Genomic DNA, 27,231 nt, shown 5'->3' on the forward strand with positions numbered 1-27,231 from the left:
TGAAATGGAGCAATCACAGTCTTCCGTCGACTCACAAGAACGTCAATCATCTTCGGACCAACTTGATGAATTCTCAAACCCTGTGCAGTCTACTGAACGACGACAGTTTGCGACAAGATCAGGGAGAACCGTCCGACGGCCAGAGATCAAACTTGTAAACGTAAACATATTTAATTTCACTACCTAATCAATACACAATTCTATTTACTTAGCACTTACATTATCTCTTCATTTGAAAGAAGAGAAGATGTAGTAATGCATGCTCTACAAACATTGTTTATACGGGACTTTTAGATACACCGGTTCAGTTTAGAAGCCTAGATAGAGTGACAACAGTACAATTGCACAAACATTGTTTATACGGGACTTTCAGATACACCGGTTCAGTTTAGAAGCCTAGATAGAGTGACAACAGTACAATTGCTAACAAACATTTCTTCTGTACTCCTGTACTACACATATCCATATTATCCACGTCTGTTTCTACCTTCCAGCTGCACTTGCAAATCCTTCGCTGATGGAGCTTACTTCTCCCTTTTCAAGAGACTTCTTAATGTCTCGCTACGACAATATATCCATATATCCTTATTACCAAAGTCTTGAAACATATAAATATCTACAAACCAAAAGTGAAAGTCGACATTCACTCGGAGCTGCCATTTTGCACATAACATCCGGGAGATGTTGCCGACAACCCGGATAAGCCGTCGCAGAGATATCTCAAATTATACGACGAAGATACCATTTTTGCTGTAAGGCTGTTTGTGTGTACAGTCATTTTCTATATGTAGATTTTTTGCAGAGGAAAGGAAGCTCGTCTGGCAGTGATTTGAAGGAGGCGTTCGGCACAATTTTTATGATTTCCAAGTGTTATTTATTACTGTGTGCATGTTCACATCTGAAAGAAGGATAAAGAATGCGAGAAGAGGAGTTTGAGACGTCCATAAAAGTCCTACTTGTCGGCAATGGCGCTGTAGGCAAGTCTAGTATGATCCAGCGCTACTGCAAAGGAGTTTTTACCAAAGACTACAAGAAAACAATAGGAGTCGACTTTCTAGAACGACAGCTACAGTAAGAAATTGGTCTAGACTACATAACGGTGGGCGTGGCAAGCTACTGTAGCTGTAAACAAACGCATATTTCAGAGTCCATGGAGAAGACGTACGTTTGATGCTTTGGGATACTGCAGGACAGGAGGAATTCGATTCGATCACAAAGTCGTACTACAGAGGTGCACATGCTTGTGTATTGGCTTTCTCAACGACGGACAGAAGATCATTTGAAGATGTTGCAAAATGGCAGGAGAAGGTAAAGAGCTACGCCTATTACTAGTATTTTACATTCTTAGTAAATTATTTAAGTTATTGCATTTGTAATTTGATGGAAGAACTTGAAGGTTGAGGTCTCTAACAAACTATGGTGTAGGAATGGGGAGGGGGGAATGGGGCTTCAGCCCCCTCGCTCACTGTATAGGAATTGAAATTTCTGTGCTACGTATACTGACTTCTGCGAATCTTTTTACAGTCTGGCAAGCGAGGTAGTTTTCGCTTACTCATGATGGCATCCACAGGACACCCCTCCCCTCGCTCGTGAACATCTTCCTATGCCACTGCAAACAAATGGGTTATGGACATCTTGACTTATGCTGTTTGAATATGGAAAGAATTGATCATTTCACGTGGGGCCAATAAGTGACCAGCATTTTTCTGTTTCTTTTTTATTAACTGAGATAGTTTAATATGTCTGGAGTTGTACGTACTAGGTCATACAAATTGTGAGCATGACAGCTGGAGAGGATCTGCTAGGAGGCTAATTGTTGCCATACTTTGGTATGTCGTAAAATTATTCCAATTATCTTAGTTTTGAAGTAGCTGGGCATTGCCAGATTGAATTTTAATTCTTGGAGTAAACAGTTATAGACATGGACTTTATATACTGTAAGTATTCTAATTGCGTTGCTGCACGTCAGATGCTTTGTTGGGCAAACTTGAAGCAACATGCTTTCACCGCCTAATTATAAGATGTAATTGGCAAATGGTTGATGACCAGCTATAAGGTTGAACTCTGGTTTGTCAATGTGGTTGTTTGTCTAGCTGATGGACAACTGGATCAAAACATTTGACTCTTTCCATATCGAATTTGTCCGTATTGTCCACGTTTCCACTAGAGCTTAAATCAGTTTACCGGGTGGTTTAAGCTCAACTGCTGTAAATCAACAACTTCTGTAAATCAAGAAAATTTCACCATTCAATAAATTGCCTTTTTGCCTTTTAAACGTTTTGTCAGAATTCCACTAAAGCCTATGCGAATGAGCAATTTAGACTGCTACTGTAATTTTTGGCAATTAGCAGTTGTAACATCTGACAGGAAGCCAATGTTCTCTTGCACTTAGAATGATCTCATCTCTTTGTCTTCATTGTGGGGATGTTCTGGGGTGTGAAATTTAATCCTGAAGGTTCTCCATGCTTGTTTAACATGTTAGTCGTCAGAAGTAATTGCAATGTGCAAGTGGCAAATCCGCAGCTGGATGGGAAGTACAACACTTCCACAGTGCCTAACCCTAGCAATAGTGCTTTACTTTCTCCAATCGTTGTAGGACTAGTAAAGCACTAATTGACAATTGCTTATTAATTCCTGTGATACTTTATGTCCGTCATCAATTACATATCGCTGTCATTTCCATTTTACTGTTGTTTTAATTGCCTTTTGGGAGAAGTGGCAAAATAGGTGAAAATTTTATCGACTAAACCTAAACCGCATTTCCTAAACCTGTTTTGTTAAGCTACGAGCGTAAACAAAGGACGCCACAATAAGTGGTGGACTGCTTCTCGAGAAGCTCACTCTAAACAGGCTGAATTGACTTCCGGTGTGTTTGTCAGTATGTTTGTTTGTTTATATGTATGTTTGTAAGCGTGCCATGCTCGGGAATTTGTTTTGAGCTAATCAGCTGTCCTTTTGGGACGCGAAAAGTAGGTGACATAACACTAGCTTGTCAGCAGAATCACTCTCGGGAATTGTTGAGCCAACCAGCAGTCCGTTGGGACACCAACAATAGGTGACGTAACAATCCTCCGCATTATGACAGAAAAGTCGAGATGTCATATCCATAGCAAAAACGTTAGTTAATAAGGTCAAACCGTCAAGAAGCGCAGAGTAAAGTTCAGGTAATAGTTGTTACTTTTTACAGTAGAATCGCAAAACAAATTTAAGGAATTCATCGTTCTTCGAAAAGCCAAGTGAAGGTCCCATGGGACCATGCATGCACCATTGAGCACAACCAACATGTCATCCCTATCTTTGAGAGAGCAATATGTTTTCTAGGTGGTATGAGTAGGACTGATCAATGATGAACGACGTCATCTTGCAAGAAAGATTCTTTTGAAACGTTGACATTGTTTTCTGGATCCGGTCTCTATACATGTCGATTCACAGTATTTCCCATGCAGGTAGGAGACATACATTGATTGGACGAATTAACGAAACGAAAGGCGATAGCAACGGCTCAACGAAAGCATGATAATCTCAGTAGTTAACTTCAAGTGATGAAAGAGTGCTACATGCAGAATTGAGAAATAACATGGTTAGCAAGCCCGCTCCGTGCAAGAGTTACACAGCTGTCACGCATGTACATGTGCTGAATTCAAAGTAGTGTGGGACTTTGATGATATTTCGTTAATTATCTTTAATCGCATCAATGAACCCTGTGTTTTCAAAGAATTATACATTCTAGCAACAAGCTAATGATTAGTTAATGATAATGACAATAAAGAGACAAATATTAATAAAATTTACATTGATATCCACAATAAATACACACACGCATGCACGCGCTCGTAGCTCTAAAGCAAGTAGAACACAGCTTCGTTTACTAGTAGTACAGTAGGTTTAGCAAGTGGTTTAGGTTTATCTGTCATGTGGTAAAAGTTGCTGCTGGCACCACTGTTTGAGTTTATCTACTATAGTATTTTGTGTTCAATTATTCGAATCTGGTGTTTAATTATCCAAACTCAGCGTTCAATTATCCGATTCAGGCAATCAATTATCCCAAGTGGGCGTTCAATTATCCGATTCAGGCGTTCAATTATCCGTTGCTTACGGCTGCTTACGGCTGCGCAATAACATGAAAAACTAAATGGGCAGCTGCTCAAATGTCATCATTTATCAACTGTCTAGACGTAATAATTTGTAATTAATCTTGACTTTAGCGTGAATTTTTAGCGTGTGTTGTACAATAATTTCCTTTGCACTAATCTTGGTGTCCCACGTTTCCACGGAGGTTTAATTAACTAAGCTGTTGTAATCGAACTAAATCTACATATCTAGGAAGCCTGCAACGCCTTGCTCCGTCAATCGTGGTGTAAACCACATACTTTGTAAGCTGCGCGTCCTGCATGATACCATGCAACAGTCTAATCATGGGTCGTTGCGGGTGTTTAGTTAGAGCAAAGAGCTCAAATTCCACAACTTTACCTTTTCACCTTGATTGAGTCAATCATTGTTCAGCTGAAACGTGAGTATGCATCATAGAAAGACGTCATGAAAGAAATGTGCGTGGTTTGACTTTATAATCAGACTGAAATAATTATTTCTATAAATTTGGTACTTCTATGACAGAACATCGGATAATTGAATGCCTGAGTCGGATAATTGAATGCCGGATTTGGATAATTGAACGCCGCATTCGGATAATTGAATGCCTGAATCGGATAATTGAACGCCAGATTCGGATAATTGAATGCAAAATACTATATAATTTTTGTTGATATGGAATTGCAAAGAATTATTAAAGCATCACCAAATACAAGAAAGAAATCATCAGCTACTGCATGTACCTAGATGTTGAATCTGGAGTCTCAGTAACAACTACTGTTGGTCTGACTCGGTGGCTGAGCAGCCCAATGTTTCACAGCAAGCTTTGTTTCCAGGAAAATTGCATCTTTGCAAAAAGGTTTGTCTGGATACTTCGTATATCCTGGTTGCGCAAAACTAGTGGAGACAGTTGTCTTGATCTGGTTTAGTTTATTACTTGTTGAAATTTTAGTTTAGTTTATGACTTGTTGAAATTTTAGTTTAGTTTATGACTTGTTGAAATTTTAGTCTAATGTAGAGCTAGTGGAAACACGGTCGGTATGCTTATTGTACTTGTAAATAGATGAGTACATTGTGTTATATGAGAAGTGTGCATGCACATATACATGATTGTGTACATCGGCTTGCTTGGCATTCACGTTCACGTCCATAATTTTAGGAGATTAGAGCTACATTATGTTACTCTAGATGTGCAACTCCGTTTTGTTGAGTTTGCCAAACAGCGTAGTTTTCAATCTTTTTTAGTACAACATCAAGTGTTCAAGAAATGTTAGTACAACTATAGGCAATGTGTCCAAGTTGAAATTCTCATTAAATCTTTACATTTATATTTAGTAAATTGCCTATCATTAACTTGAAATAGTTAGTTACATTCTTTCCTTATACTATACGTATAAACCAAAATGTAGAAATTCTGAAACTTTATTGAACTGTTTAATAAAACCTGTGAAGAGTAATGATATTTAATGTGGTACTATTTAATTAATTAACATTTTTGTGTAGGTTGCTGAGGAATGCGGTGATATTGCTATGGTTTTGATTCAGAACAAAATTGATTTACTAGAAGAAGCAGTTGTTGAAGCGTATGTAGAAATGACCATGACTCAATTAGCTTGGTTGTCTGTACATTGTTTATTGATTCAGCTCTGAGGTGGAAGAGTTGGCGAAATGTTTGAAATTGAAGTTGTACAGGACGTCTGTCAAAGATGATTATAACGTAAACGAAGGTGGGAAACCAGAGCATGGAAAGAAGTCATTGCATAGATTGGTTTTTGCTTTTGCAGTGTTTCTGTACCTTGCTGAAAGATATTTGGAAATTCTTAGCAAAATGGAATCGTCACAAACACATCCATCAGACACAAAAACAATAGGTGAGAACTTTGCTGTGTATAAACATGTAGCATGATCTACCGGTTCATCAATATTTCTATTGTACACTAGTGACTAAGTAGCCTGTCTTTGTACCAGGGCAGATTTAGAGTAAATGTATTGGTACTTATTTCTTTCAAGTGTATTCTCATGTAGACGTGAGAAGGCATATTCACATTATGTGCTAAGTAAATTTTTCTTTGGTACATTAGATTGTTAAGTATGATTCCTGTTCCAGACTTTAATTTGCAGCATGAATCTTGTTAAGAGTCTGAAAGTGTTGCACACAAAATTTGGCATCGATGAGTCATAGCATTGTTGAGAAATTTGCCAATAGACAAACAGACAGATTTAGGGCACTGTCAATTGGGCTCTTTCAGTCTTCTCTGGAAGAGTGTGAAAGAGCCTACAAGAGGTTGGAAGAACTGCCACTAATCAAACACTGTTCCAGTGAACTTGAAGAGTTTGTCTCATGCACAGTTTAGAATGAAGGCCAGTGTGGTGGCTTCCATAATCACCACGAGTTTGCCATTATTAGAGGACTTTTTGGGTGACGATGAAAGGGTGCCGCGGTGACAGTTGCTTCTGGAGACACATGTGATTGAGTCTGTCTCATCAACCTGTGTCTTGCATTCGCAGATATGCAGAAATAACTGTGCCATGAATACTTTAGGCAAGAGGGTCAGTATTACTTTAGGCTTACAAGGGACTGTTTTAAAACTAGATTTCCCAACTGTTGATGCATGGCTCATCACTGCCATTAGCAGTGTCAGTAGCGTCATTTCTTGCTTTCCTGCTGGCAGTATTGTCAAAGTAGTTTCTCTTGGATTCGTTACCGTGGCCACGTCTACATATAACCAGAGGTGTTGTGGTGAATCTTTTGTTACAGACAACAAAGGATTTAACAAAAATTGATCTCCTTGCCTGTTGCGCCGTAGAGTTGAATAGTGTGACGGTTGATGATAGCCTCTTCCAGCTGCAGAGCTGGTAACGGTTGGAAGAGGTTGAACTCAAATGCCTCTTCCACTTCTGGAAGAGACTGAAAGAAACCGTACTGGAGGAACTCAATCAAACGTGTCCTTATGCAGTTTCAGCCACTAGGTGGCTGGTGTTTATAGTATATACATAATGTTGATAGTAATATGAACCACATTTATAATCTTGGATTATATATTTATAGATTGATGTTGGAAAATCTGTATTGACAGGCAGACAAACAGAAAATAGACAAACGGACAGACAGACAGCACTCCTTTATATACATAGACTAGCTGAGTAGCATTCTCTGCCTAGACAAATTAGATTTTTTTAGATAACCAAAGGCAGGCATGCGCTAGAGTTACTGTCACATGCCCATCCTGGTTAGACATTATTCCACCTGTCAATGTACTCTCTGTTGACTCTCACTTTAGACTTACAAAAGTCCCTATAACTCCCGTATTTTTCCCAATAATTTATTAATTAAAGTAAAACAGCAAGGACTAGTAGGGTGTAAGTAATTTTTTAGCTTGTGCACCTTTGGTTGCCATGCATCTAGTCTCTGTGTAGCTGTAAATTAAGTTGTCTGTTTCATGTAGGATTATTTAGTGCTGAGGCTACAGGCCTAGGTGTGCAAGCTATGGCGAACAGCGAGGGAGAAGCAAACAACGCAGAGATGAGAAAGAAGACTCGAGCAAAGAATGACAGCCAGGCGACTGAGAGTTCATTTCAACTGAGACCAAACAAAATGCGCACCGGTGGAAAGAAGAATAAACTCTTGTGTACTGTTTTGTAGCTGATATAGCGATAGTTGTAGTACGTACAGCTTAGCAAATTGTATCCATATCCGCATCCATGTAGCTACCGAGTTGCAGTTCTCCTTGGACCAGTTTTATTCCTGCTTTATATTATCGGTCCATACATAGCGGCTGATGAGTTTGTAGCTACCTTGCGCGGTTGTTCGAACTCTGAAATGCTGTAGTCATTGCCACCCACGAACGTTTGCGTTCGATGTATCCGGGATAGCGTTGCAACGGTTGCGCGCTGTTGCTGAAGATGGCGCAGGATACAAGCGGCCCTTTACCAACATCGTGGAAGCCGGGGTCAAGTCCAGAAAATCAGTATAGACGAAGATCGGAGACACCAGAGCTAGGTGATGAGTACAGTGGTTCTGGGCCCTCTAACTGGGGATCAACAAGTGACCACGTGGGTGACCGAATGCCTCCTGTAATTCCAGACACGAGCAGAGATGACACTGCGAGACCTGGGAGACCGCTGGAAGTTTCTGGAAACAATGATAGTGGAACGTCGGCTCCTTTCGATGCTACGAAGATGTTTGTCGGTGGATTGAGTCGGAGTACAAACAACGAGTCGTTGCGGAAGTATTTTGAGCGTTTTGGGCCGATTGTGAACGCCAGTGTAAAGATGGACTCAGACACAGGGCATTCACGAGGTTTTGGATTTATTGTGTTTCAGGATCCAACGAGTATTGACAAGGTTCTTGCTGTGCCTTCACACATGCTAGATAACAAACTAATAGATCCCAAGCAAGCTGTTCCTTTGGGAAAGAGGCCGCCGCCTGCGTCTTCTTCTTCTTCTCCTAGTCGTGTACATCAGAAGCAACAACATGCTGTTGTTGCTAATCGTATTTTTGTGGGTGGGTTGGGTGATGCTACTGGAGATCAATTGCAAGAATATTTCAGTAAGTATGGACCTATCAGTGACATTGACTTTATACATGACAAAAAAACTGGGATGCGAAAAGGCTTTTGCTTTGTGGCCTTTGAGATGCCCGAGACTGCAGAAGTCGTCACAAAAAAAGCGTTTCACCAAATTGGTTCAGTCACAGTAGAAGTAAAGCCTGCAACAACTAAGGAAGCAGCACGAGCTCGGTGGATGGAAAGAAATGCTGGCACTCCTTATGGTGGGAGCAGTTCCAGTGGTGGTGGCAGTAGTGGTGTTGGACCTGGTTGGGGATCTGGCTATTATTCATATGGAGCTGGATATGGGTATCCATCTCCTTCATATGGCTACTTTCCATCTGGAGGGTATGGTGCAGCGTATGGGTACCCTTATAGTTCATATGGAGCTTATTCGTATCAGCAACAAGCTGCGTATCCTTATGGTAGAGGGTATGGGCAGTATGAAAGTAGTTATGGACCTATGAAGGGAAGTCAAGGGCACTCACAGGGGCAGACACAATCTCAGGGACAAGGGCATTATCATATGTATACTCAAGGGTCTGGTTCTGGTGGTCATTCGTCTTAGGTGCACAGGACAATTTCTGCTTGTTTCTGAGCTTTGAAGATTCAGTATTGTTTGTATGCAACCATTTGTGGCTTATGACTTACATGCAGTGTAGCAAGACTTGTCATATGGTCGATGTAAAGGAGAAGATGATCTGTGCATCATCGTGTGTTTTTTGGCTCTACATACATGAGTTTCAGTAGTTGTATTGTAGTGTTTATTGCCATGTCATATAGTAAGCTGTAACTGTTTTGAGACTCCAGTAAGAGTACGTACAACACATGACCATATTATATGTAGACTTTAAAGTTTTGCTTGCTGTTAATATAGAACAAAATATTTAATTCGATATGTGCTCTGCTTGCCATTTAGCTAACAGCAGAGAGGAAGCAAGGAACACCTTCAACAACTGCAATTGACTTTCAGAATATTTTGATATGAATTCAAAATTGTCTTAAGCACCCCCAAATTAATGCCAAAATAACTATCATAAGACTGGCAATCATTCACTTCTGGTACAGTGTAATAACTAATAGACCAGGTATTTCTATAGATAATCTTTTACGCTATAATTAGCAAATTTAAAGTGTACAGGACTTGGTTCCGGATACTTTTTAAGTTTCGCATGTAATATTTTATTTTTGGCCAATATTTTATCAATTCTCTGGGACTTATTTCACAAAACTTTGATGTCGCAGATGGTTGGTAGTACGCACCGGTGTTTTGCTACCAAGCTACTGTACACAAACACCGAAGCTGTCTCAAACGTCTCGGGTACACTATAGTTACTTACAAGGTGTAATACCGACGAAGCAGCAAAAGCGGAGTGAAGTCACAGGCAGTTTGATAGACAGAGCAACCTGCAATGCAAATGCAATGACATGCAGATTTATGAAGAAGATCGAAGAACTCCTAACTCTTTTAGCTACTAGACATTTCGAAAGCTAGATAGTCATTGCCTGTAAAGATCACCTAGACGACCTCTTCTGTATGCAAATTAAATTAAAGGAAGTGTCGTAGTTATACAAGGGCGCATTTCTTTTGGCTTGTCTAGATACAACTTTCGTCTATTCTGTTTGCAAACATCCGATCTAGCAACTTACTGCGCAAGCGCGATTTCTTCCAACCTGGAGCTCTTTTGAGAGCCGTCTTCTGCGTCTTCTTAGAAGACTCTTCTAGAAGAGCCAGAAGAAGTAACGATTAATGCGCCCCAAGACATCAAAGTCGACAATATTGGTGCATTGCAAGTGCCGTACTGTACTGTGCAGGAGAACTGTCGATCAACGTGCTGTGTTTGTCACAAAGATGTTGGGAGTAGTTTCATAGACTTTCTACGTAACCGTCACTGAATCAAAGAATCACTACAGTAACCTGCGGAGACGGGCTATTCTCTAGAAAGGAGAGCTGTCTGTCCATCTGTATGTGTGTACGCGCGTATCTCCACCGTCACGGGTCCAATCTCCGCAGAAATTTGGCTAGCGCTCGCCGAACCCGGAAAAAGTCGATGTTGACGTAACCGAAGTGTGCGTAGTCCTCTCTCGAGGGGTCGACCCACGCGAAAAAATTCTTGATGACGCGCATGCTACACCTTTCTGTTTATTTGAACGTACGCCCGCACCAGTCTCGTGTGGACTGTGCGCGTCGTTGTCCTTCACAACGCTTTCGGCGACCGACCATTGAAGCCGCTCTTTTCTCTAGCTAAAAGCTTGATTGCGTTTCTCTCCAAATTCTGATTACATTTGCACCAAATCCGACCTACGAGTTTCCTCCACTGAGGGGAGTGTGTCGATTTTTAGAGAAAAACGCGAGAAGAGCAAGATTTCAAAAACGGGTGACCCGTAGACGGGCGAGTAGGTAACTGCACGTGACTTCCCGGATTGGATACTCGATCTCAGAACGAGATATAATTGAACGAGATATAACCCTAAATGAAATTCTTTTCAGAATTCTGTCCGTCTGCTAATTCTTCATTTATTTATCGTTGTATACGCGCACGCGCGCGCACACACACACACACACACACACACACACACACACACACACACAAACACACACACACACACACACACACACACACACACACACACACACACACACACACACACACACCTTGAACCTTGAACCTTGAACCTTGAACCTTGAAGCCGCCCATAGTAAAAGAAACTATGATAGCGGGGCCCTTGGATTGTGCTCCTGACATAGTGGCAAATTACTAGGACAAAACCGCCTGTGTCTTGTGAGGTCGCCGTGTCGTCTAAATGATCTTCTCCATTCACATAAGAAACTTTCTTCTTGGAATCGTACATTCGCTGCACATCTGCTTTCCCCACTATTTGTGACTACCTTCTCAACACCCCTTTGACAAAGACTGAACTACCCATTCCGGTCTTGGCATCTCTGGTACCAGATGTTTTTGGTATCTACTAATTGCAGATCTTGACTAACTAGATCTCTCCATCTCTTTCTTGTTCCATGGCAAGGTCTTGTCTTCCTCAATTCCCCAAACATCAGTTTCTTTGGAAGTCGTTCCTCATTCATTCTACCCACATGACCCAGCCACTTCAATCGCTGCTCCATTATGATGTCAGGGATTGTCCAATGCATGCCAAAATTTTCAGCTAAAACTCATGTCAAATCTGTTGACTCCAAGTATGGTTCTCACACAATGATTGTGAAAGACATTTAGCCTTTTTGTGTGTTGAGCTTTTAGCACCCAAGTTTCAGATCCATACAATAGCACTACCAAAACCACTGCTCTGTAGACTGCTCTCTTGGTAGCCACCGACAAGTTAGAATTGTTGAAAATAGGACCTCTCAAAGCTCCAAAAGCTTTGGAAGCCTTTTCGATTCTACTGGTAACATCTAGTGTGACATCTCCATCTCTTGATAAATTAGACCCCAAGTACGTAAAGCAATCCACCATTTCAATTTCCCCTCCATCAACTTGTACCGAAGCCATATCCCTGTCATCAATCGCTGTTCCTATTACTATTCCTTTTGTCTTTTGAGTGTTAACAGTCAACCCCCATTTTCTTGCCATATCAACAAACTTTCTAGATGCCATTTCACACACACACACACACACACACACACACACACACACACACACACACACACACACACACACACACACACACACACACACACACACACACACACACACACACACACACCACGGCTTTCTAATGTATCCAGAACCAAATTCGTTTCATAGAGTTCGCGCGCTCTCTGGTCTGGAAGTTCGAGACTATTAGTTATAGCAGAGCCATATATATATAGCTCTGAGTTATAGTGCGTGTAGCCCAAGATCAACTTTTTTTCTTAAAGTCAAAGTTATGCAGCCTTTGGCTAAGCATTATGGTCTGGTCTTAGCTAGTCATGAAATGGTATCATTTCAGGCGGAGTCTGCAGCACGCTAGGTTGACATAACTAGATTGCAAACAGGAAGTAAAATCTCTGATGTATATATAGACCATCTCTTGCCAGTGAAGAAGGCTTTCGTAGACCTGCTCAAAGTCTTACAAATTGCGTTGACACTATCTCTACTGCGCGTCGTGTGAACGTTCGTTTTCACGTTTGAAAGACTGAAGTCCAGAAAACCTACCTTAGGCTAAGTTAGGGCTGGCATGGGACATGATAGAGTAAATAGCCTAGCGCTTCTGGCCATATGAAAGAGACATGTCTACTTTGCTGAGCAGTAAACAAAAACAGAAGAATCAAACTTAACAAGTGAAAAGGTTAACGGTTAATTTAAAAGTAGAAATACAGAATTGAGAAAATTTTCCAGTGTGCCCCCAAATCTTGCATGGATTCTGGCTGGTTTAATTAATACTGTACGTATTACTGACGAAGAATTGCTGTGTCAGTGCAGAGAATGTACTCAGTATGAATCATCCTGCTGCATCAACAGTTTCGTTAACTCACAACCTCCTTGTCGTGTTTACCTCCCTGCTAGACAGGGTAGGCACAACAGCCGGCAAGCAGGGGTTACCATCTCTTGGCCTCATCAGCGTGACGTAGCTCCTCACGCTTGATCCACATGGGTGATGACGTCAACTTATCCCAGGGCCAAATTAATTAAAGTGAATTTTATATTGGTGCTCGCTGAAAAATCCGCCAAATTTCCCCGCCAATATTTCATCTTAGACAGTAACGGTATTGCTGAATCATTACGGCATTTCAGATAATCCTAGCTAGACAGGATGTCCCCAAAACTAGTAGTTTACTTTGATCCAACCATATAAATGGCGTCACTCTAGAGTCCGCGTAGGTATATGCACAAACGCTCCCTCTCAGTAACGGGGTGAGGCTGTTTGCGCAAAATAGTTGACTCCAGTCCGCGCTGGAGTTACAGTTACGACCTGGGAAGACAAAAAAGAGTCTCTCCAAAATTGCTTTGTCCTTCCTTTGTTACATATGACAGTATGTTCACCCAGTAAATACCCAATTTATACTAAACGTTGTTTGTCTTCACCATGACATGATAGATTCCCTGAACCCATTCGAAGACTGCCGAGAGGGAGGGCTACGTATATGTACATGACAACGAAAAGTAATTGACTACAGAAACCATTTAATAACCATCTCATGGTAGGACCAGGGGCGTACGCAGAGGGGGTTCGAGGGGGTTCGGACGAACCCCCTCTAGGCGGTAGGTAATGGCGGAATTCGAATTAGGCAATGCCGCATGAGCGCAACTACACAGCACCATTACATATGGGGACAGCAGAAGACACAACGAGACTCCCGATTTTGGATACATTGAAATTATCTGTAAAAAATAATATAAATCTATAAAGTAGTACAGCACTTAACTTAGTTACGAACCCCCTCTAGAGAAATTCTGCGTACGCCCCTGAGGACATTGTTGATATTCAAGTTTGAACAATCGCTTGTTGTAATTTCAAGATATAAATACAACACAACACAACACAACACAACACAACACACACACACACACACACACACACACACACACACACACACACACACACACACACACCACACACACACACACACACACACACACACACACACACACACACACACACACACACACACACACACACACACACACACAATGCTATAAACAATGCATTAAATTAAGTCTTCAAGTCTTTCGTATGCAGATTTATAAGCTGCTGTAGTGGCAAATTTTAGAATCACACGTAAAGTACTAAACTACACTGTCACAGTCTAACAACGTCGCGTTATTACAAATACATTAACTGTGCAATATGGCACCACACGTCTCGTCGTTTCCAATAGCTAGGGTGCTGTCCGTGATACCTTAAGTTTCATGCTGCATGTAGCAAAGTTGCTCCACACTACTGACTGTCCTAAGTTGACGATTTGCCATTGCCTCCTCTCGAACATTTCGACCTCTCCAATTCTTTATAGTGATATCAGCCCCTGACTTGACCAACAGTTTCACTACGGGAGTGAATCCACATTTAGCAGCGAGATGACATGGGGTATCTCCTCTGTTATTTTGCGCGTTAATTTGACGCATAGCTCCTTTGATCAAAAGAAAGGCAACAATGTCTCTGCTGCCTTTAGCACTTGCAGCATGAAGCAAAGTCCAACAACAGTTGGACTCGACATCGGTCACTTGCGCACCTCGTTTTACCAAAGATTTGCACAAATCTAGACGCCCACACCTGATGGCCAGTCGCAGTGCCACCTCTCCATACGCATCAGGTCTGTTCAGTTCTTTGTCTGGTGTGTTTTCTAATGCTGTAAACTTTCCATTCCCAAGAAGAGACAGCTCAAGAGAATTAAGGATCTCTTCCTGAACAACAGACATAGCTTATACCAAAATAATAAACAAGCAAGCCCATACAAAAATATTTCTGTACCCTCTGTGACGTCACAGACTCACTGACACTGCGAGATACAGTTCTGAAAATCTGTAATAGGAACAAAAACTAGAGGTTTCACAGTGAAATGGTGCAAAAAAGTGTGATCAAATTCAAAGAAGTGTAATACTGAGTGATTTTCGGGGCGGGGCTAATCAGATTCAATTATGTTGAAAAGACACTTTTCATAGAACTCAACAATTAATCGAGCTGCTACATCAATTAATTTTGTACATAGCGATAAGACTTGACTTAAGAGTTGTAACTTTAGTATTTCTAAGTAAATCAACTATAGTAAGCCACGTGTCAAAACAATGCGGTGTAGCTCGATCCCTTGTCTAGCAAGACGAACGCACAAAATTGCTCAGGTAGCTCTTCATCTGATTTTTCTATTTATCACCAAGCACAGTCGACGCAGAGAACAGAGATGTGTACGCAAGAGGATATGGTTAATGCTGCATGTATAGCTAGTCCTGACAGTACTTTGTCAACATTGTAATTTGGAAGCTGTATTACGCAATAAGTAAACTTTTTAATATTAATACAATAACATATTTCACGCATTACAAAACATTAGGTAATGTTGGGTTGGCTGATGGCTTAATTTGGCACCAACTACAAAACAAAAATCCCTGTCCAAGTGCCTCTGTCACGAGCTCCAGGTTATGACGTGTATTCCATGAATGTGTGCAAGCGCGCGCGCGCGTGTGACACTGTGTGTGAATGTGTGTGTGTGTGTGTGTGTGTGTGTGTGTGTGTGTGTGTGTGTGTGTGTGTGTGTGAGTGTGTGTGTGTGTGTGTGTGTGTGTGTGTGTGTGTGTGAGTGTGTGTGTGTGTGTGTGCGTGTGTGCGTGTGTGGGTGTTGTTGAGAACAAGAAGACCTTGAGGTTCGAATCTCTGGTGACTGATCTGGAGTATGCCGCCAATATGGCTCTTCTCTCTGACAATTGGTTTGACCTCACCACAATGCTGGATTCCCTGTCAAACTGCTGTAAGAAACTGGGTCTCGCATTTAGCTGCAAAAAAATACGAAAACCTTAGCCGTTTTACCATCTGAGTGCTCACACATTCAAACTCCTGTACCAATCCACCTTGTGCCAGGAGATGACCCTATTGAATTAAGTGGTCTCTCATCAATTTCCAGTACTCGGGCAGCATTGTTCAAAATAATTGTGGATTGGCTACAGATATTAATTCCAGAATCTGTAAAGCCGCACATGCCTTCCAGTCACTCTCTCGGATCTTGTGGTATCAAAGTAAGATCAAGAGCACCAAGCTTTGTCTTTTGAACACTGATCCTTCCAACCTTGCTGTATGGTCCCAAGTACATTGTCCTCCTTGAGCCTCATGTTCGTCGTCTTGAGACAATTTGAGTCCTTTTGATTCATTGCCTTCGAATTATATAGGAAATCGGTCAGGAAGCAGGAGCGTCACACTATGATACGCAAGGTGACCAAACAGCAAAGGATCTCATCGATTCTTCTACAAAGTCGCCTTCGTTTTCTTGGACATCTCTCAAGGATGTCCAGTGATCGCGCACTCAAGCAGATTCTTGTGTCTGCTCCTGTTGGTTGCAAGCGCAATGATGGTGGACAGAAGCGTCATTGCAATGAATATGATTGGTGACCTCAAGTATAGTGTGGCTTGTTAGAATCCTGGAGGGAGAAAGCTGAAGAGCGCAACTGTGGGCGTTCCATCATCAAACGTAGCGGAGAGCATTTCAACAAGGAAGCAGAAGACAAAGAGAAATTAGAGACTCAGAGATGACAGAAAACAACGGCGAAAACGACTTGTAAAAACCGTGAGTCTTCTGCACTGTACACCCACCCTGGCTGCTCATTTCAGGCATTTAACAAGGAGGTTTGATTAGTCACCAACGTTGTCATTCTACCGCCTCAAGGATTCCATGTCAGTTTTGTCATCACACTTTCAAAAACAAGGTCTTCATAATCACCAGCGTTTTGTCAAGACAGACCTTGAGCAGTGTAGACTTGATGTTTTCTATGGCCTACATCTCCTGTAGGGTCATGGTAATCATGGAGCACAAGCAGCAATTGGATGGAAATAGATGGATGGTGTGTGCGTGCGTGCGTGCGTGTGTGTCAGTCAGTCAGTCAGTCAGTCAGCCAGCCAGCCAGCCAGCCAGCCAGCCAGTCAGTGTGTGTGTGTGTGTGTGTGTGTGTGTGTGTGTGTGTGTGTGTGTGTGTGTGTGTGTGTGTGTGTGTGTGTGCGCGCGCGCGCGCGTGTGTGCGTGTTTGAGTGTGTTGGCTAGCTGCAATAACTGCATGGGGTTGTTACAAACGTTCGCTGTGGTATACAGTATTACTTATAGCTTACACGCGTCATAAAATGTTACCATGCACGTAGTGGACAGTGCCGTCAATTTTTAGTTGCAAAAGTGAGAAAATTACTATCTAAATCTAGGGACATGAATAGCTAGAGCGACAGCTAGAAAGTCTTACCTCTAGAGCCGTCCATCTGCCTGTACGGCCGACACGACCTCTATTCATTCTGCCGATCGAGCTAGTTCATCTACAAACGCTGGTTTGTTGCCGAATGTTACCATGCAGTCAGTCTACCACTGAAGATAGATAAAAAGCAAGACCTACGTAAAACGGTAATCACATCAGTGCAAACATCAAGACAGTTCCTAATCAACTTCAGGAGAAGCGCCCCATCGAAACTCTTTTATGCAGACTACACCTAACGACGGTCTGGATTTACGGTTGTCACGTGATTAATAACCCGTATTATCGAAGCATGTGGCATGAATTTAGCAAAGGTGAGTGTTCGTACAGCATCTAACATGTACGAGTACACGGTAGTGTGTAAATAAAGTGATGACTGCATTTCCGTTCTCCTGAGGTATTCTTGGATGAATTTTACAAAATCTGATTTCGAGGCTATGCCTACACTCTAATTTCTCAGCTGCAATTTTTGTGTGACTAGTAGTTCTGTATTTTCGGTCTGTAGGTATGAAGTTGCGGATCTCCGAAGCTGCAAAAAGCATCAGTAAAAGCAACCATTTGGTAAGCATGAACACTGCATCTATGTAGCTAGGTATTATAATTAACTTTTTATATAGCTATAGGCTTAACTTATAAATTAATTACCTGGAATAGTACTTAGAAACGAAAAACAGCAATGAACCAGTCTTTGAGTGAATTAATATTAGTGACTGTGAGATGATGCTGGGGGAGCAGAGGAGATTAGGGATCTTGTTGTATGTTTCACACTCATTTCATGACGTTGCTGCCAACATACTGATCAGCAAAGGCAATATCTACATGTCACCTTTGTCGACATGGCAGTCAGGGTTCTGGCAGATTTTTGCTGTAATTAATGTATTTTGTATTAAATTTTGTGGTGTATTGTGTGTACTAATTAGTTAGAGGCGGAGTTACGATGACATGTATAAGATAGCCGTAGGGCAATTGCATTGTTAGAGTCTGTGTTCAGCGTTCAGCGATAGTTCTGTTTGTCTATAGCAATAGATCGTCAGTCTTCCATGGTGTAGAATCATTGTGTGCGTATAAGTACAGATACAGCACAATTGGCGATGAGGATGGCCACAGGAAGACATGGTAAGCTGGGAGAATTTAACGCAGGAATTGGTATCGTAAAGATTACAAAGAATGTTTCTCCTGTACTGCGCTGCGAATGGGTTGGAGGACGGAGACAAGCAGATAGCAGTCTTCTTGACTTGCGTCGGCACTGTGACATACACTCTCTTGAAGAATCTGGTGAGACCAGAGAAGCCACAAGACAAGTCACTGGATGAGTTGTTTATGCTGTTGAAGAGCCATTTTGAGCCACGCATTGTTGTGATCGCAGAGAGGTTCTGTTTTTATCAACTTTTTTTAGAGAGACGGTGAGACTATTGCGAATTATATGGCTGAACGACGCAGGCTATCGAAGCACTGCGATTTTGGAGACTACCTGGATACAGCGCTCGGGCATCAACTGGTGTGTGGATTATATCACGAGGCTGTGCAGAGAAAGATCCTGAGCTGACTTTGACGAAGGCAGTCCACATTACACAAGCCGCCAAAACTGCGAGAGACGAAACATAGACGAAACATATACTGTACGTGGAAGTACCACAAGGTGACCACCTGCAAAGCAAGTCGAGATGGCGTTTAGCGTATAACGTGACACAACAGGTGGCACTTACAAAGCAAGGCAATTAGGCAGCTGAGAATGCTATAGATGTGGTGGGCGTGGACATCACCCCAGTACATGCAAATTCAAGTCTCAGAAGTGTTATTTCTGCATGGGACAATGGCACATCAGTAGAGTATGCCGCAAATGATCTCAACAAGATGAGCTCAAGAAGGCACCACAGCGAAAGGCAAGCCACAACCCCCTCATCAAATTGATGAAGATACGGTCAGTGCGGTGTTTGCTCAATCTGGAAAGAGCAGAGTCAAGATCACACTGGAAGCAGCTGGCAGTCAGATACCAATGGAGGTGGACAAAGAAGCCACAGTGACGGTAATACCCGTCAGTGTATATGAGCAGTATCTGTCCCATGTCCAGCTACATGCAAGTACGGCGACATTGAAGATGTACAGCAGTGGAAGCCTCAAGGTGAAGGAGAGGCAATAGTATCAGTGAGATACGGTGAGCATCATGCTACTGCTTACATTATAGTAGTAAATGTACATGGTAAACCAGCCATTCTGGAGAGGAACTGGTTAACTAAGATCCAGCTCAATTGGGATCTCTGTTTAATGTCGAGGCACGCCAAAGGTTTGACACCAAGGAGAATTTTCCAAGGTTATTTGGTTCAGGTGTTGGTACTGTACAAGGGCATGAGACAAGAATTGCACTGACAGCGGAGGCTAGACCAAGATTCCACAGTCCTCGACCAATGTCGTATGCTTTGCAAGAAAAGGTCAATCAGGAACTAGATCGCATGCAACTCAAGGGAGTGATACGACCAGTAGGGAAGAGTGACTAGGCAACTCCAGTAGTTGTAATTCGAAAGGGGGACAGTACAGTGAGACTGTGTGGTGACTACAAAGTCACGATAAACCTCTATCTAGATATGAGAGGTTATCCAATGCCAAACCCCTAGGATCTGTTGGCAACCTTGGCTGGAGGAAGATGATTCTCACGCATGGATCTGAAACAGGCATACCAGCAGATGTGTGCTGCCCCTGATAGCCAACATTATTTGATGATTAATACCAACAAGGGTTTATTCACGTTTAATCGGATGCCTTTTGGAATATGTTCAGCACCTGGAATTTGGCAGCAAACCATGGACAACCTCTTGTCAGGAATTCCTGGTGTCATCTGCTATTTGGACGACATATTAGTAGTAGGTGAAAATGAAGAACAACATGAGCAGAGGTTGCTAACAGTGCTGAGACAATTGGATGAGGCTGGTATGAGACTGAAACAGAAAAAATGCAAATTCAATCAGCCTCAAGTGAAATACTTGGGTCATATTATCAGTGAGCAAGGCATCTCGCCCTCGGAGACTAAGGTCCAGGCGATCAGAGATGCGCCAGAACCGACAAACGTGACAGAACTTAAGGCTTTCCTGGGCTTACTCAATTACTACGGGCGGTTTTTGGCAAATTTTTAGCGACCTTGCATCTCTTGTATGTGTTATTAGGCAAGAATCGAACGTGGAAGTGTGGATCTAAGGAAAGAGAAGCATTCCAAAAGGGAAACGGAAGCTTCTGGAATCAGAATTCCTTACAAATTTATGACCTGCAAAGGCCAGTGAGTCTGAGTTGTGACGCATCACCTTATGTGATAGGTACCTGTCTGACACACATAATGCCAGATGGCAAGGAGAGACCGATAACCTTTGCATCCAGAACACTATCGACAGCAGAGAAGAAGTACGCCCAACTAGGAAAAGTGGCATTAGCATTAGTATACGGAGTGAAGCAGTTTCACAAGTACCTAGTGGGAAGAGAATTTACATTGATTACAGACCATCGACCCCTTCTGAAGATCTTGGGACCATATGAAGGTGTCCCAACTTTGGCAGCAGCCCGATTACAACAATGAGCACTGCTTCTCAGTGCATACAACTACAAGCTGTAGTTCAAGTCAGGAGTAGACAACAAGGAAGCAGATTTGTTGTCTAGATTGCCAATACCTATGCAAGTGATTGAGGAGATTTACCACGTGGACTACTGCTATCAGGTGCCAGTGATGGCAACCGAAATAGCCAGAGAAACCCAGAGAGAGATCTGATACTGAGAAAGGCCTATGAATATACCAGAAGTGGATAGAGAACTTCAAGGAATCCATGTTTAGAGCCTTACTCCAGACGATCCACAGAGTTGTCAATCGATAATGGATGCCTACTCTGGGGCAGTAGAGTAATTATACCAAAGGCATTAATGTAGGGTGGTGGCAGAAGAGATTCATGATGAACATCTTGGAGTAGTCAGGATGAAGGCTTTAGCGAGGAGCTTCATCTGGTGGCCCAATGTTGACGGAGATTTGGAAGACTTGGCTAGGAGATGTGAGAGATGTCATAGTCAAAAAGGAAGACCGGCACAAGTCTTACCATCTTACCCATGGATCTTCCCAGCGATGCCTTGGGAGAGTGCATGCTGACTTTGCGGAACTATCCGGAAGACAGTACTTGCTGATGATTGACACTTTCTCAAAGTGGCCAGAAGTACACGAGTTGGGCACTCATGCCACCACAGAGCAGACCATGAATGCGATGAGACGGACCTTCAGTTATCACCGCTTACCCAGGAGGTTGGTGAGGGATAACGGGCCCCAATTTAGGTCACATGAATTTCAGATGTTCATGAAGGCCAATGGAATTCGACATCAGTTTACACCTCCATAGCATCCATCATCCAATGGACGGGCTGAAAGACTGGTCCAAGAACTCAAGAAATGTTTGAAGAGTTGGCCAACCGGGAGATCCATCAGTCATCAGGTATCATCATTCTTACTGAGGTATCGAACGACACCAAACACGACAACAGGGAAGGCCCCAGCGGAGCTGATGTTGAAGCAAGAATTGAGGACTAGACTAACTCTTTTACGACCTGAAACAGGGAACAACATCCGAGATCTGCGGACTGATCAATATGAAGATGCTGCCTTTCGAGCAAGAGACCTCGAACCAGAATCAACTGTAAGTGTCTGGAACTCGAGACAAGACAGTAGAGGGAAGTGGTTAGGTGGTACCATAGTTCAGAAACTGGGTCCCGCTGACTACTTGGTCAATGTTGGAGGAAGTAATAGATATGTACATGTGGACCAACTAAGACCCAGAGATGAGAGGAGTATGCCACAAGTGGCAGAGACAGAAGAAACACCAATTTCAGTGGCCCTGGATCAAAATACACAGCGAGATAAAGCAGCAGTTGAAGAGAACACAACAGCTGAACCAGGTGAATCAAGCCAGGAGATACCAACGACAGCAACAGCACAGTTATCACCCTGAGCAGAAAGAAGATATGCGGCGAGATCCAACAGGAGACCTCCTGCTAGATACCGACAAGACTAAGGAGGGAGGACTGTGGTGTATTGTGTGTACTAATTAGTTAGAGGCAGAGTTACGATGACATGTATAAGATAGCTGTAGGGCAATTGCATTATTAGAGTCTGTGTTTCACGTTCAACAATAGTTCTGTGTGTCTATAGCAATAGATCGTCAGTCTTCTGTGTTGTAGAATCAGTGTGTGCGTATAAGTACAAATACAGCGCAGTATTCCAACATAATTGCTATTTTAGACATGTCATCTCTTTACCCTGTGTTGTAGTGTTGTGCGTGCGTACCTCCTAGATGGCCATTATAATAGATTGTACTGTTGTTTCTCTTATAATCACTTTCCATGTTACCACATCTGGCAAGGAGGATGCATGGTACGTACATTGGCAGATTGCTGCATTCGACTACATGTTCGAAGATTGGTCGACCTTTGTTGAACAGGCAGAGCAGTTCATGAAAGCCAGCAAAGTGGATAATGATCACCGTGTTGCGACTCTGCTATCTTTGATGGGCAGTGCTACATGCAGCTTATTTCGAAATCTGGTCGCCCCAAAGAAGCCGTCTGAATTACCTTGCAATGACATCGTTTTCAACTCTCTAGACGTTTGGTGCCAAAAGCACTAGTGATAGTGGAACGTTTTCGTTTTTACAAGCGTAATCAAGCTGCGAGTAAGTCCATCACATCATATGTTGCCAAGCCAAGGAAATTGTCTATAGACTGCAACTTTGGGGAACAACTGGATGACGCTATCAGAAACCAATTAGTTTGCAGTTAGGCTCCTCGGCCATTCAGAAGCGATTCCTGTCGGAGGCGACGCTCGATTACAAGAAAGCTGTTGCTATTACAGCAGCCGTGGAAGCTGCAGCAAAGGATTCACGTGAGATGATGAGTCAGCAACCCAATTCACTGGTAAGTGTCGAAGACAATGTTCACCGACTGAAACTAGATTAACACCTCGGCTGCGCAAAGACAGAGCCATCATTTGGCACCCGCTTGTTGGCATAAGGAAACTGTGTGTTCTGCATGCAGAAAGAAAGGCCACATCTCATCAGTGTGTCGCTCAAGCCGTCAACGGTCACAACCAGCAGCAGTTACAGGAGAAACCAAGTATGCCAGTGAGTAGTCAGATACAGGCAAAGAGCAGCAAAAGTGGAGTGTACTTACCCTAAATCACCAGACCACTCCGCCCATTCAAGGAATCCAGTGACTATGGAAGTTGATACATGGGCCATCAGTATCTCTGATGCTCATACGACAGTGGAGCAACCTTGGAGTTCTGGCTACATTAGAGCCCTGCCCATTGCACACTGCATACATACACAGGGGGAAACGGTGGCTGTGCTTGGGTGTGTGCGGGTAAAAGTACAGTATCAACAGCAAAGAAAGTTGCTACCCTTGTTGATAGTGGAGGGATCAGGGTCGACATTGCTTGGGCACAACTGGCTAGGACAGATCAAATTAGACTGGCATAATATCAACTATGTTCAGAGTACTTCCATGGATAAAACCTAGAAAGCATTTTTGATAAACGCTCAGCTGTTTTGCTCCAGGGTTGGGGACCATGCATATTCCTGTCTCAATCAACATAAAACCAGGGACAGTCCCAAAGTTTTTCAAGCATAAACCTGTGCCGTATACTTTACATGAGGCAGTGAATGAGGAATTGAATCGACTAATTGACTACAACGTGAAGGAGACATTGAGAAGGTGGATGTGAGTGATTGGGGAACTTTCCTTGTGTGTGTGTGTGTGTGTGTGTGTGTGTGTGTGTGTGTGTGTGTGTGTGTGTGTGTGTGTGTGTGTGTGTGTGTGTAAGGAAGAAGAATGGGTCCATTTGGTTATGCAGCAATTACAAGGTTACTTTGAACCAAAGCATGCAGGTAGACCAGTACTCATTGCTACGACCAGACAATCTTTTTCACCAATTGTCAGGCGGCAAGGAGTTTTCAATACTGAACTTATCGCACACATATCAACAAATGCCTTTCACTGAGGACTCAAAACATTACACAACAATCAACACTCACAAAGGGCTCTACCGATACCTCTGCATGCCATGTGGCGTAGCATTTGCCAGCAAAGTTTCAAAAGTCAATTGACCAAATCGTACAAGGACTACCAGGAGTTGGAGCGTATATGGATGATCTCATAGTCACTGGTCCAACCAAAACCAAGAGGCAGTGCTGAAATGTTTAGAAAAACATGGTGTACGTCTACGTGAGGACAAATGTCAGTTTCTCAAATCATCGGTGGACTTTCTGGGACACCAGATTGATAAGAATGGTGCCCATGTTTCCAAGGCCAAAGTGTCAGGCATCTGGCAGTGTCCTAGTCCTGAAAACACAACACAGCTACAATTATTCCTAGGAATGGTGAACTATCACAATCGTTAATTCCAAAGTTGTCGTATCTTCTGCAGCTACTCACAGTTTATTGCGAAAAGGTCAAAAATGGAATTGAACAAAGTTATGTGAACAAGAATTTCAATTAGTCAAGGACAAACTCACCAGTTCCCCTGTCTTGTCTTATTATGTCCCAAGTCTACCATTGCATGTGGCAGTGGCTGCTTCTTCTTATGGTGTTGGAGCTGCTTTGACACATATCATGTCAAATGGACATGAACGGCTAGTTGCATTTGTCTCTCGCACTGTGACATCAACCAAACGGAGTTATTGCCAATTAGAATGGGAAGCATTGGCAATAACATTTGCTGTAAAAAATTTATAAGTACATCTATGGCAGGCAATTTATCCTGGTCACAGACCGGAAGCCGTTGATGACCATACTCAGTCCCAAGAAGGGCATACCTACCATGGCAGTGGCACGGCTTCAACGTTGGGCAATAACCTTGGCCTCTTAGTCATATACCATGGAATTTAAATACTCTCAAGAGAACGGTTTTGCCAATGCCTTATCCAGACTTGCCCAACGACTGAAGAGGAGGAAGCTGAGCTAGCTTTCCACCTTGATGAGGTACATGACTTGCCAGTCACGGCCAAACTGTAAGGTAGTGGATTAGACGGGGTATTACGATTATGCACGATATTATGATTATGCGCATGCGTATTGTTGTGTTCTAGTGTTGAGCGGGATCTACTAGAAATACAGTTGTTTGGTATTTCATGAGTCTCCAAATGCGATTGCCTTGCAATGCAACTCTGGCGACGAGGAGTTCATGATCTACGGAGGTCCAACAGAGACAAGACAGCTAGAGTCGACTCAGAGGTGAGATGCTGAATTTTTTGACAGACAGACTTATAACCGGAGATCAGCCCTCTTTACCACTAGCAGTAGTACACATCAGTGATACCGAAGTCAGTACAAATGGCAGAGCAAGGAAGGGACCAAAGGGGTCAAGAACCGGAAACGGTCATGCCCGTCGGGAAGGTGGTACAGTACGTCCAAGGCAGTGACTGGGAAAATTTTACAGAACAGGTAGAATTCTTTTTCTTGGGGAACGGTATTCGCAATGCAGAACGGACAAAGGCTATCCTTATGGCAAATGTTCTGGCTGAGTCTTCAAATAATCAAGAGAAACTCACTGATCCAAGTGTGACATATGAGAGAATAGTCCAAGTGATGAAAGCTCATGTCAAACCGGAGAGATCGGCACTAGTCAGCAGGTATGAATTTACAATAGAGTGCACCAGCCCCAGGAATCGGTAACCGACTATGTCAAGGCGTTTAAACATCTAGCTTCCTACTGCAAATTTACAGATGAAATGCAGAACGAACGGCGGCGTGACCTCTTCATAGCTGGTATTTGGAATGATAGAATGCTCTGACCACTGCTGGCAGAAAAGCTAACAGAGATCATTTGACTCCGCTGTTAAGAAGTGCATTGCCATTGAACAAGTTTCAAAAGATATTGAGACTCTACAAGGGGCGTGGTGGGCAACCACCCGGATGCTGAGCATACAGCCGTTCGTTATGTTAGTTCCCGACTGACCCACAGATGCTAGTGATGCACAGGGGATCATCCAGCAAACAAATGCCCTTTCAAGGGGGCCACCTGTCACACTTGCAAGAAATTTGGCCGCATCCAACAAGCATGTCGCGCAGTGATCAGGGCGGACAAGAAACAAACAATGCCGGGTGATGGCAAAAGACTATTGAGAAAGGATAAATCCAAGAGCCAACGGAATTCGCACACAGCGAACGTTATGGAGGCTAGGCAGCAGGAAATAGATGACAAAAGCTTTGATAATAGCTATAATCACAACCAGAATCTCAGCACCTTGTTTCAACTAAACAGAAACAAGGCCATTGCAGTAGATGGCACCATTAAAGAGAAGCCCTGGAAAATGAAACTTGACACAGGGGCAGCGTATCAGTGATAAGCAAAAAGGAATTTGACAAACAGCTCCGCCCAATAGTGAACCTGCATCCAACAACCCTTGAATTACGAACGTATTCAGGGGAGACGGTACGACCTACTGGTGTTTGTAAAGTAAGGGTGGAGTATCAAGATCAGGGGAGATGCCTCCAACTTTATGTATTATTACTGGGAAATGGATCACCTCTATTTGAACGTGAATGACTTCGAGAAATACAATTATGATGGCCACTGCTACATCTAGAAACCAAGAGGAATCTGGACAGTGTCCTAAACAAACATGCGGATGTGTTCTCACCGTGACTATGTGCGATCAAGGGAGTCAAAGCTAGAATTGTTTTAAAAGAGAACAGTAGACCGCAGTTCT

The 27,231-nt window shown here is 42.8% G+C and overlaps 4 protein-coding genes across 5 annotated transcripts; 3 read left to right on the forward strand and 1 right to left on the reverse strand.

The window, feature by feature from the left end:
* Positions 1–685: 685 nt before the first annotated feature.
* On the forward strand, positions 686–7,860 carry LOC134183064 (ras-related protein Rab-23-like). 2 transcript variants are annotated; one of them, XM_062650512.1, is made up of 7 exons: positions 686–752; positions 803–1,071; positions 1,146–1,308; positions 5,593–5,672; positions 5,734–5,816; positions 5,874–5,960; positions 7,536–7,860. In XM_062650512.1, exons 2-7 carry the CDS (start codon positions 917–919, stop codon positions 7,730–7,732), a joined length of 765 nt encoding a protein of 254 aa, XP_062506496.1. In that variant the 5' UTR covers positions 686–752; positions 803–916; the 3' UTR covers positions 7,733–7,860. The 2 variants fall into 2 exon arrangements, with proteins under 2 accessions (XP_062506496.1, XP_062506494.1); XM_062650510.1 differs by having other exon boundaries at positions 689–1,071.
* Positions 7,861–7,891: 31 nt separating this feature from the next.
* LOC134183063 (heterogeneous nuclear ribonucleoprotein D-like) lies at positions 7,892–9,445 on the forward strand. The gene is made up of 2 exons (XM_062650509.1): positions 7,892–8,089; positions 8,174–9,445. The coding sequence occupies exons 1-2, from the start codon at positions 7,993–7,995 to the stop codon at positions 9,202–9,204; spliced, it is 1,128 nt and encodes a 375-aa protein (XP_062506493.1). The 5' UTR covers positions 7,892–7,992; the 3' UTR covers positions 9,205–9,445.
* Positions 9,446–14,223: 4,778 nt separating this feature from the next.
* Positions 14,224–17,648, reverse strand: LOC134183621 (26S proteasome non-ATPase regulatory subunit 10-like). The gene is made up of 3 exons (XM_062651205.1): positions 17,504–17,648; positions 15,042–15,092; positions 14,224–14,974 (listed from the first exon to the last, which is right to left on the reverse strand). Exons 1-3 carry the CDS (start codon positions 17,549–17,551, stop codon positions 14,474–14,476), a joined length of 600 nt encoding a protein of 199 aa, XP_062507189.1. The 5' UTR covers positions 17,552–17,648; the 3' UTR covers positions 14,224–14,473.
* A 4,308-nt stretch (positions 17,649–21,956) lies between these two features.
* LOC134183747 (uncharacterized) lies at positions 21,957–22,930 on the forward strand. Its single transcript, XM_062651340.1, has one exon. The coding sequence runs from the start codon at positions 22,036–22,038 to the stop codon at positions 22,477–22,479; it is 444 nt and encodes a 147-aa protein (XP_062507324.1). The 5' UTR covers positions 21,957–22,035; the 3' UTR covers positions 22,480–22,930.
* Positions 22,931–27,231: the final 4,301 nt, after the last annotated feature.

The sequence above is a fragment of the Corticium candelabrum genome, chromosome 8, assembly GCF_963422355.1.
Source record: "Corticium candelabrum chromosome 8, ooCorCand1.1, whole genome shotgun sequence".
Lineage (NCBI taxonomy): Eukaryota > Metazoa > Porifera > Homoscleromorpha > Homosclerophorida > Plakinidae > Corticium > Corticium candelabrum.

Coding starts and splice junctions, on each gene's coding strand:
- LOC134183747 (XM_062651340.1), top strand. CDS start 22,036: ATGTTGAAGCAAGAATTGAGGACTAGACTAACTCTTTTACGACCTGAA.
- LOC134183621 (XM_062651205.1), bottom strand. CDS start 17,551: ATGAATAGAGGTCGTGTCGGCCGTACAGGCAGATGGACGGCTCTAGAG. Junction 15,093..17,503: donor GCAGATGGACGGCTCTAGAG/GTAAGACTTTCT, acceptor TTCCTATTACAG/ATTTTCAGAACTGTATCTCG. Junction 14,975..15,041: donor AGTCTGTGACGTCACAGAGG/GTACAGAAATAT, acceptor TCTGTTGTTCAG/GAAGAGATCCTTAATTCTCT.
- LOC134183063 (XM_062650509.1), top strand. CDS start 7,993: ATGGCGCAGGATACAAGCGGCCCTTTACCAACATCGTGGAAGCCGGGG. Junction 8,090..8,173: donor ATCGGAGACACCAGAGCTAG/GTGATGAGTACA, acceptor CTGTAATTCCAG/ACACGAGCAGAGATGACACT.
- LOC134183064 (XM_062650512.1), top strand. CDS start 917: ATGCGAGAAGAGGAGTTTGAGACGTCCATAAAAGTCCTACTTGTCGGC. Junction 1,309..5,592: donor TTGCAAAATGGCAGGAGAAG/GTAAAGAGCTAC, acceptor ATTTTTGTGTAG/GTTGCTGAGGAATGCGGTGA. Junction 5,817..5,873: donor TGATTATAACGTAAACGAAG/GTGGGAAACCAG, acceptor TTGCTTTTGCAG/TGTTTCTGTACCTTGCTGAA.